We start from the raw sequence: 10,717 nt of genomic DNA, 5'->3' as shown, positions 1-10,717 counted from the left end.
CTTTCTGTCTCTTTGTCCCCATCAATCCCACCCCGTCCTGAGGTGCCCTGTGGGCAGTATTCAGAGAGGTTGCGGGCTGTCTGGACACCCTCTACTGCTGCCCCATCCTGTCTCTGGGGAATCAGAGCCCAGCCGCCAATCCCACCAGAGCAGCCCAGGTGATGACCCCCCAGCCAGGCCAGTGTGTTCAGTGGATTGCCTCTCCTGCCATGACCAACATTGCGCGGGTTACAGCCAGGACAGGCACCTGGACCTCGTCTTCCACCTGGGCCTGGCCCCATGGAGCTGGTCCTGAAACAGAGGGCTGGGAAATAGTCTTTCCCAAGCCTGCTCTGACGTAGGTCTGCAGGGTTGGGCTTTTCCACTTGGCTGGGCATCAGCTAGGTCCCTACCCACCTCACCCCACCCCTCCCCAGGGACTAAGGACTGCATGCCAATGAAGAGGAATCTCATTTTAGCATGTAGGAGGTGGGAAAGGTCTCAGAACATTATCTAATCTAGTGTTTCCTAACTTGTCCACTGGCAATCATAATTTGGGGCATTGCTGATCTAGACCTACATAGGAGGGCTTGCTCATGATCACAAGCAAGCCAGAGGCAGTGCCCAGAGTAGAGCCCAGGCCTGAGACCAGCCCAGAGCCTCTTCCTGATCCTCCTCACTGCCTCATGCTGGGATAGTCAGTGGAAGGCCCTCTCCTTGCTTTGGTCTTCCAAGGACAGAGACGGTGAGATGGGAATCTGGAAACAGGCCCAGGCTACAGACGCCACAGCTGACCATGCTTTGTTCTGCACCCCCCCCACCCCCCCTACCCCCCCCATCCCCACCGCTTCACCTGTGATTTCTGGGGCAGGGGACAGAGAATGAGGGTAGCAGGAGCCAAGCACTGTGGCCAATGCACGCCTGCAGTCAAGTGCCACCTGCTCTGGTCTGTGCAGGGGCTTGCAGCTCTCATCAAAGCTGGTGCCTGGATACTGAATCCAGTCTGACTTCCAGCTTCCGGTCCAGGCTTTCCTAACACCCTAGAAACAAGCCCCTCATTCTCTGAGAAGCTGGGGCCCCTGGATCATATCGAGGAGTCACATCTCCAGGTTCCTATTGACCTACAGATAAAGGATGGCCCTGCTGAAATGGGTGGCAACAAGAGTGCTGGAGGGCTGAGCAGTGACGAAACCTGACCCTGCTTGGGCTGGTCCAGCCGAGTCGACCAGTACAGGTGCCTTCAGGGACTGGATCTCTGACCCTCAGGAATGGGCTCCTGCCCGGATCTCCCCACGAGCCTGATGCAAGTCTGGCAGGCCTCTGCCCCGCAGCTCAGGGGAAGAGAATGAGCAGTCAGATGGAGGGGGAGGCGGGGGGCTGGCCATGCCCAGTACAATCCCATGGCAGCTCAGGGACTCCTGCCCAGCCCAGAGGCTGCTGCTATCTGACCTATGGTGGGCAGGCCAGGAACAGGAAAGCAGAGAGCCCCACAGCCCAATGCCTTGGGGGCCAGAAGGTTCACTTCAGTGTGATTATATGGATTTATTGTGATTGGCACTGTGAAGCCCAGAGGATGGATTCCAGCCAGAGACAGCAGCACTTTCCAGAAGGGACCCAGCCCCTCCCACCCCCCTCCCCTCAGAATCGCATCCAACCCCAGAAGTGACTGGTGGCTGCACACCAGGAACTGAGCCCTGTGAGCTGTGCAGTGTGGGCTGGAAGCACAGATGCCAGCCCTCATGCTTCAACTGGTCCCTGAGGCTTCACCTGCATTAGGGACCTCTCCTCTCCCCTGGAGGGTTCTATACGACTGATGGCATCAAGGGTAAACAGTCCAGATGGCTCCCCCGCTGCCTCCTGGAGTGGGGCTGTGTGGGTTACAATTCTAGATTAGCGTCATAGGCTGGCACAGCAGTGTAGCTTGACCACTTTTTCCAAGGCAGACGCTTGCCCTTTGCGGGGTGGTGCTGGCGTTGCTGGGAGCCAGACGCATGCTTTCAGCTAGTTAGTGTTCACTTTGCTCCCACTGCCCTCTGTCCTCGGGTGCAGGCAGATCAGGGGCTCTGAGGAAACTGCTGGAATTCAGGACGAGGATTAGCCTTTTCCAGCACCCTGTGAGAGACCAGAGAAAGGATTCAGATTTGACATGGGGGGACACCCTCAACTCTTAAGAGATGTGACAAGATGTATCAAGGCCTTATTGGGTGGGCCGGTATAGGTCTTTCTCCCACAGTGGGGAGGAGGAAGACAAGGCAATGTACAGAGACACAGGACTCTGGAAAGCAACTCTTATGGCTATGGGGGAGGAAGTCAGTAGTTCAGGCTAGCCTGTGGCCCAGACATAACTAGCTGAGGAAGCTTCCAGGCTTCCCTTTAGAACATTTCTGCCACCATATTTCCATCTGCAAAATGGTAATGGAGGACCGGGGGAGCTGAGGGAGAGAACACAGCCTTGCCAACAAGCAGTGTTAGCCTGACCCTTCCTCTGCTGCCCCTCTGCCTTGCCCTTGGGCAATGGTTCTCAGATGATTAAAGCAGCTGTCTGCAAGGCAAGAATCAAGCAGAATGGTTCCAGGAGTGTTCTGGTTGGGAGGAGGAGAAAGAGGACAACTTTGGGATAAAGCATTATGAGCATGGGTCAGAGCCCTACATTACCCAATCAGAATGGCCGGGATGAAGAGGAGACCAGCTCCCAGGAGGAAGGGGAACCCCTTCATAAAGTTCAGGGTGGCCGGGTAGAGCGAGTTGAAAATGCCAGAAGCCATCAGCATGGCCAAGCCATTGACGCAGGCCACAGCAGAAAAGAGAGCACCTGTGAAGAAATAAACATCACACACTGAGGTCTGAAAGGCCTAGATTCAAATCCTAGCACCCCTAGCTCGCTGTTGTGTGACCTGGGGCAAGTCACTTAACCTCTCTGAGTCTCATCTTCCTCAACAATAAATCCTACATCATGTGTTGTGGTAAGGATTCAGTGAGGTCATGCACAGAAAGCACTTCGCGCATGGGACTACAGAACAAATGGCTGGTGTTAAATCCATGTATTAAAAGTACATGTGATATCTTCTACCAAAAAGCCTGATAAAGTGGTTTTTGGTTTATCTCCTTTTGAAATCATCTCCTGTTTGAGATTAATTGCTGGGTTAATTCCCAGTTCTAACACTTATTATCTGTGTGATCACTGAATCAGCTGCTTATCCTTCTGGGTTTCTGTTCCCCTTCTGTTAAATAAGGCTAATACCTATTTTTCATAGACTGCTGGCAACATTAAATTCACACGTAAAGTATCCACCACAGGCCCCCTGGAAGTAGTAAGTTAGTAAGTGCTGTTCTTCTCTCCTGTTCCCCTTGGCATCTCAGGGCACAGTGAAGGTGCTAGAAAAAAAGCTTACTGAGTGAATGAATGAAGGTACATGGGTTTTGGGAGGCAAGAAAACAAACCTCTACTGGGCTACATATGGCACCAGATCCTCCTTCCAGGGCAGATGGGGAAAAGTGCATGAGCCAGATGTTTCCAGACTAGGGTCTAAGGACCCAGAGGCCTGAGGCTATTCTTTATAGATATGCCAGCAGAACCCAAATTTTGCAAAATAAGCAACAACCCAAGAGAAGTTGAGTTTGAACTCTGTCCGACCGTCAAGAGCTGGAAGGCCCTTGTCATCAAGAGCAAACCGCTCATGTAACAGAGGAGAGAACGGGTGCAGAGACAGAAAGGGACCTGCCCAAGATCTCACAGCCAGTGGTACCAGAGTCAGGACCCAAACCACATCCCAAGACCTGCTGCTCTTAAAAACAGACCCAGGTTTGCATCCCAGCTCCACCACTTACTGAGTGACTTTGTGTGACCCAATTTAACCCTCTGGGTCTCTGCTTCTTCAACTGTCACTCGGGGACAAGGAAATATCGAAAGGTTGTCTGCTTCCTCTAAGCTTACACACTGACCCTAGTGAAACATCATCTCATTCATTCTGCAGCTGGAAAAGCTGAGTTCTGGAGAGTAAATCCTGCACTTGGGATTTACCTGAAGGAGCAAGTGGGCTCCACGAACTGCAAATTCCAACCCTGTGATCTGAAAATCCAAGGCACTGTGGCCCTCTGCCAATCCCAGGCAATTTGACACAAGTGCATTTGTCTCGGCTACTAACGTCTCCTGGGTGGAGGGGAGGAAGGTACACAGCCTCCCGGCTCACAGCTGCCCTCTGCCCAGTTCAGGCAACACTGGGTATGAGGGACCAGATACAGGGTGACCCTGACACTCACCCTGCTCTGACTCGCCCACCAGCTTGGAGAGCTTGGCCCGGATGATGGGTGTGGTAACCAATGACAGGAATAGGAGCCCGTACCCTGCAGAGAAAGAAACAATCATCAAGGAAATGGAGTCAGGGAGAGGAGCACCCAAGCACCCTATGTAGCAGAACTCCTATACATACCTCATGTGGGACTCAGGTTGGACACAGGAAGGACTTCCTTACTGGTGATGGAGACAAAGACCAAGGAGGAAGGGAGACTACCTTTCTCAAAGCTTGACCTACCTGCTACCTGTTTCATGAATGAATGCTGATTCCCCACCAATTGTGTTCTTGTCGCAACACCTCTTGTGGTCGCAGCAGGCATCACCCAACCATCTTGCACTTAGAAGGGAGATGGCATGGTCCAGAAAACAAGCATGGGCTTTGGAGTCGGCCCCGAGTTCTAAACCTGACACCATCGCTTCCTAACTGTGTGGCCTTGGACATGACTCCTATCTGTGAAAGGATAACAAAGCCCTCCTCACAGGATGGTTCTGGGGTGTAGAAGGCCCCCTAAGATTTCAGGGCCGAATCCCTGAAATTTGTAAATGTTGCCTTATTTGGAAAATGGGTCTCTGAAGACACGTTTAAGTTACGGATCTTGAGATGAAGGGATTTTTCCAGGATTACCAGACTGGGCCCTAAATACAATCACACGAATCCTTAGATGAGGGAAACAGAGGGAGATGTAACACGGAACAGAGAAGGCACATGGAAGAGGAAGAGACCATGTCACCACTAAGACAGAGACTAGGGTGACATGGCCACAAGCCAGGAACTCCAGCAGCCACTGGAAGCTGGAAGAAGCAAGGGAGATTCCCTCCGGGAGACTCCGGAGCTGGAAGCAGCCAGGAGCGTGGCCCTGCTGCCCCCTTGATTTTGACCCCAGTGATACTGATGCTTGACTTCTGGCCTCCAGAACTGTGCCAGAATAAATTTCCATGGTCTTAAGCCATCCAGTTTGTGGTCATTTGTTACAGCAGCCCCAGGAAACGGTACATGAGGTAACATTTGTGGAGGATACACAGCAAATGCAAGTTCTTTTTCCCTTTGTATCTGTTACTCATAAGCTCACACTGCTTCTTCCATAACGATTTCTCTCCCTGTGGGACTGTTGCCTCCTAGAAGATAGTAGATCCTCCAAAGTGGGTTTATGAGGCAACCCAGGGCCCGTTTAGGTGTCAGGCCCTCGAACCCCACTCTGCTGAGGCTCCCCAGAGCAATGCAGTGCCTTCATCATCTCTGCACCCCTGAGGGCACTGAGCCCAGCACTGAGGCCAGGGGAGATGCTGTGGGCAGGAGAGGAAGGTCCCCGGTCCCCTTCGGCCTCGCTCTCCAGGCAAGCAGCCAAGTTAAGAAATCGGTGATTACTGGTCGGCTGACTTTGTAAACAACGTATTTTAGGACTCTATCAAAATTAATCTGTTCCTTTATTTTATTTTTTTAAAGTTTATTTATTTTGAGAGTATGAGAGAGAGAGAGAGAGGGAGCATGTGTGCACACAAGTTGGGGAGGGGCAGAGAGGGAGAGAGGGAGGGAGAGAGAGAGAGAGAGAGAGAGAGAGAGAGGGAGGGAGGGAGAAAGAGAATCCCAAGCAGGCTCCACACTGTCAGTGCAGAGCCCTACACGAAGCTCCATCTCATGAACCGAGAGATCATGACCTGAGCCGAAACCAAGAGGCAAGTGTGTAACTGACTGAGCCACCCAGGCACCCCTAATCTGTTCCTTTAAAAAAGTTAACTTCCTCATTTCCAGCTACCCCTCTCCTACCAGGAAAAAAAAAAAAAAAAGAGGAACAAGAAAAAGAACTAACGCAGGCAGGAATCTGTTATCTGTGGTCTGAGAAGACTGGCTTTTTAAAAAACCCAAAGAAGCTGACCAAAGATACCGAGGTAGGGCCTGTGATTCTTATCAGAGAAGTGAGTATTACGGCATTAGTGGCATGGACTTTGCTTAAGAACACCATAAATACTGGCTGTGGGAGGCCAAGAAGTGAAGCAATTAGCCTATGAGCCATACTTTTGTCTTTTGTTCCATCTTACTAACAACAATTTATAGTTGATAATGTGGATTAACTACTGAGGCTACTGAAGGTCTGTCTTCTCCATTTGACAAAGATGGCATTTTTATGGAAGTTTCTTCGTCTGTCCTCCAGTGCAGGCAAGGAGCACAACAATGTTTCCAGACACAGGCCTGAACCTGCAGGGGCAGGGAGTGTCTGACCCCCAGTTTTCACCCAGTGCCTCTGGGACACACTGTCCCCAAGCCCACGCATTTTACCTGTGAACATGAGGGGTGTGATGGTAGCAAACGCAAAGACCACCATCCCCAGAATGTTGAAGGCCAGGCCAATCTCGGCCACCCAGGCGTCAGCCAGGCAGTGCTGCAGAAGCCGCAGGCCCAGCAGGCTGGTGAGGTACGGGAGGTGCTGAGCTGCAGAACCGTAGCCGATCAGCTTGGAGTCCCAGCAGAGGGGTTTGCTCAGTTCATAGAGGGTCAGGATGTCCTGGGCCCCAAAGTGCACAGTGACCACCATGAAGATGGCCAAGGAATACAGGGCTAAATGCCTCCTGGACTTCTCTGGGGCGGGAGTCATGTAGAGCCGGACAATGGATCGGTGGTGACGGAGCGTGAAGAGCCGGGCAGGCGTTGCCTCCTTCACCGTCTCACCAAAGCAGAATGCTGCATAGAGAGTCATGGCTATCAACAAGGCCAAGGCCAGCCAGAAGGGGTTGGCGTAACCCTGGGCCCGGAGCCAGTGGCCCCCGAGAAGGCTCGCCAACATCCCCGCCACCCCGATGCACGATTCCAGCAGGGCCATTCGCATGGTGCGGCTGCGGCTGGAGCTGACATCTGCCACGGAGGCAAAGCCAGCAGCCAGGAGGCCACTGAAGTCCCCAAAGAGAGCGCAAAGGATGCGGCCCAGCACAAAGTAGCCGACGTGGAGTTGCAGCTGCACGACAAAGATGGACACCAGGGCCTGCAGCAGCAGGCCCAGTGAGGCCAGCACCAGCAGTGGACGGCGGCCCACACAGTCACTCCAGGCACCCAGCAGGGTGAATGAGAAGAGCCCCACAAGGAAGCCGCCCAGGTTCATGTAGAGGGTCCAGTGGGAGGTAAGGGTCTCCACTTCCTGTGGGGACATGAATCTTACCAGGGTGCTGTTCCTCACTCTGGGTTGCCCAACTCCCAACCGTCACCATCCTGGGAGAGACGGGGATGGGGACTATCTTTGGAGCCCTAAACCTCAGAGAACCGGTGCTGGGTTAAGTGGAATGGACTACGGTCCCAAGTCCCTTACTTTTACTCCCTTTGCTAATCCTCCCGGCCTTGCTCTACCTAGAGGAACTTTAAGCACCCCCCACACTGCAGGGGTCGGTCCGGCGCCAACTAGGCTCTGGCCCCGCCCACTACCCAATCTCCATACCCACCCACCCCCCGCCCCCAGAGCTTGCCCGGACCCAGACGCAGGCCCCGCCCCATCGGCTGCCCTGCGCTCCAGCCCGGGGCCCACCCGGTGCCACGCTCCGCGCCCCTCCGGCGCCGCTACCTTCATGATGGGGTCCGCGCTGTGGTTGCTGCAGCTGCCCCTGTCGCGGGTGCCATTGTAGCCGAGGTCGGCACTGAAGCGGTGCCACAAGTACTGCGTGGTGAGCGGGCCCTGCAGGACCAAAGCGAAGTTGGCGAGGAATATAAGCGGCTCCACGGGGCCGCGGCACAGCACGGCCGCCGCGGGGCGGCCGCGGGCCTCGTCCGGGGGGCTCGCGCGCCCCTCCATGCGCGTGCGCGTCGGGGCCGGCGCGAGACAGATGGCTGGACGATTCTGCGCCTGCGCCCAGCGTCCCCTTTTTTAAAAAGCCTGGCGGGGCGGGGCCGCTGTTCCCTTCACTCTCGCCCCGCCTGCTCCGGCCGGTAAGGGAGGGAGAGGGGCCGCGCACCCCTGCCTCACTGGATGACCTCACCTGTAGTCTGCAAGGATGCCGCCCTACAGCCCTCCATTCCAGGCCCAGAAACACTCCTAACAATAACAAAAAGTATCAATAATTAACATTTATTGATCGTTTCCTGTGCGCTGGGCACCGTACTAAACTGCGTGCATTGGTCTTCCGACAACCCTATAGGCTAGCCATTATTAATGCTCACGGTCTACAGATGAGGAAACGAGGACATGGGGCACCCAAGGCAGAGCTCGAACAACACTTGACCTCTGACGCCTATGCTGATGTTCGGCGCTGCAGCAGAGGCAACTCAGTGCAGCCTCACGCTCTCGGCCTCGCTTCCCCCACCTAGACTCTGCTACTGGGTCAGGCACTTACCTCCCTGTGCCCCATTTCTTCATCTTTAAAGTGAGGGTGCCAATACAACCTGCCTCAAAGAGCTGCTGTGGAAGAAGAGTGTCTGGTACATTCTAAGTGCTGTTATTGTTATTAATAGGCTGTTACCTGCTCCACTCCTGCCCTAGGGTTTTTTCCTTGGGAAACCGGTCTTGTTGGGGGGCTCAGGACTGGCTCCGCAGTGACTGCGGAGGAGCAGAGGAGAAGACTGTGGAGGGCCCAGGAGACCATGGGTGTGGCCCTGTGCTCCTGGGTGCTCCAACTATAGGAACTGGGCCAGAAGGCAGTCATACCTCCTGTCTGGGCATGTTTTATTGCCTGTAAAAGGGAAAAGCATTACCTGCCTTTCTCCTTTATCATTTACTCTTTCAGCCTATTTCTTGAGCACCCCTTATATGTCAGGGACCATGCCGGGGGTGCCTCTAGAACACAGCGGTGAAGGACACGGACAAAGCCTTTACCAGGCCCTGTAGTTCTTAGAATGGTGGGGTGGGGAGAGACCTCAAAGAATCCTACTAATCTGTGTAAGAGCTCAACTGTGGAAAGTCCTTTAAAGGAGAGGAGCCATGGGACTCCAAGGCTGCTCATTCAGGAGCCTGGCCAGGCCTAGGAGGAGCAGGGCCAGAAAAGGCCGCTTGCCTTGACAATAGAGCAGTAGAATGAATTTCCAGAGGTAAGCTCTGTGCCATGACCCACAGGCCTGAATTTGGGGATGGTGGGGACTACCCATTTCTGGCTACCATGACTGTGCATGGTCTTGTTGATGGCTTATTGACCATCCCCCACCTCCCCTGAGGCAGAAAGAGTCCTAGGCTCCCAAAAGATGGGTGCTGGCTAGATACTGGTGGACCGAATGAGGCCTGCACCCCCATGGGACCATTACCAACCTGTCTAGAAAATTCCACATCAAACACACAAGCCCCTGGAGTTGACTCCCTCCCCTCTCCATCGCCTACACAAAAGTTTGGCCCAGTTATGTCAGCTGCAGGCAGGAAAGGGTGCCCAGCTGAAATTTTATTGTTATTTCCTGTAGAACCAAGAATGAGAGACAGAATGCCAAGGCCCCTCAGCTGGGAATGGGTCAGGGTGTAGCTCATCCCAGAGCTGAAGCCTGTGGTGCTCTTAAAAGAGGTCTCTCTTCCACCTCTTTTAAGACCTAGCTACAGTCAGGTCACTGCTCTGCGCAAAACCTTCCGGTGGTTTCCATTTCATTCGGTGAAAGCCACATCATCAAGAGGGCCCTAAGACCGTGTGCCCTCTCTGATCCCTTCCCTACTGATCCCTTCCCTACACTATCCCTTTTGCTCCTTTGCTCTAGCCACAGTGGCCTCCTAGCTCCTTCGATTTGTCTAGCAGGCCCCTGCCTCAGGGTTTTTGCATTGCTGTTCTCTCTGCCTGGAATGGTCTCCTACCAGATATCCGTCTGCACCTCTGCGGTACTTCCTTTTCACAAGTCACCAACCACAGCTCCTGACGAGCTGTTCATGCTTTCGGATATTGAGAGGAAGGGCAGAGAGAGCCTGAGGGGAAAGCCATTTCCTGTTTCGAGTGTGTTCCTCACATGCCAGCTCTAAAAGTCAAAGCGGCAGCCATGTCACAACCACCGGTGTCCGGAGCCCTGAGGTGGAAGCTGCAATTACATCTCCCTCGCTGCGAGACTTTGGCCAAGTGCCTTTTTGGCCTCCGTTTTCTCATCTGTGAAGGCATTTCTGGCCTCTGTTTCCTTGTCTGTGAAGAGTGAAGTCATGACATCTGCCTCTGGGGTGATTGTCAGGATCAAATGAGAAGAAACCCCTGTGTGGCTGTGTCCAGGTGCCAGAGATGGTGGTTTCTGCTGAGCTGAGCTTGACGGTGGGGAGGGACCTCACCAGAAAGAAGTGAGGCGGTTGCAGGTGAGGGGATCAGCTGAGTCTTAGAGAGCAATGCTGGCCAGAGTCCAGAGAAGGGCAGGGCTGCCCAACCACTTACCCCACAGGAGCGAGTTCCCAAAGCACTTCCTGTCTTGGAGCTCCTGCTCTTGGACTCATTATTTTTAAAGCTTTTTGGGGTCCTTAACGCTTTCTTTTTTTAAGTTTATTGATTTGTTTTGACAGAGAGAGAGAGAGAGCACGCACG

General features: G+C 53.7%; 1 protein-coding gene across 1 annotated transcript; it reads right to left on the bottom strand.

Annotated features, from left to right (window-relative positions):
- Window positions 1-1,588: 1,588 nt before the first annotated feature.
- On the bottom strand, window positions 1,589-8,110 carry SLC46A1 (solute carrier family 46 member 1). The gene is made up of 5 exons (XM_027034485.2): window positions 7,819-8,110; window positions 6,549-7,401; window positions 4,240-4,323; window positions 2,635-2,791; window positions 1,589-2,091 (listed from the first exon to the last, which is right to left on the bottom strand). Exons 1-5 carry the CDS (start codon window positions 8,044-8,046, stop codon window positions 2,034-2,036), a joined length of 1,380 nt encoding a protein of 459 aa, XP_026890286.1. The 5' UTR covers window positions 8,047-8,110; the 3' UTR covers window positions 1,589-2,033.
- Between the last annotated feature and the right edge of the window lie 2,607 nt (window positions 8,111-10,717).

The sequence above is a fragment of the Acinonyx jubatus genome, chromosome E1 (assembly GCF_027475565.1).
Source record: "Acinonyx jubatus isolate Ajub_Pintada_27869175 chromosome E1, VMU_Ajub_asm_v1.0, whole genome shotgun sequence".
Classification (NCBI taxonomy): domain Eukaryota; kingdom Metazoa; phylum Chordata; class Mammalia; order Carnivora; family Felidae; genus Acinonyx; species Acinonyx jubatus.
Note: the sequence above shows the minus strand (reverse complement) of the source record. Positions and strands in the feature narration are given on the sequence as shown.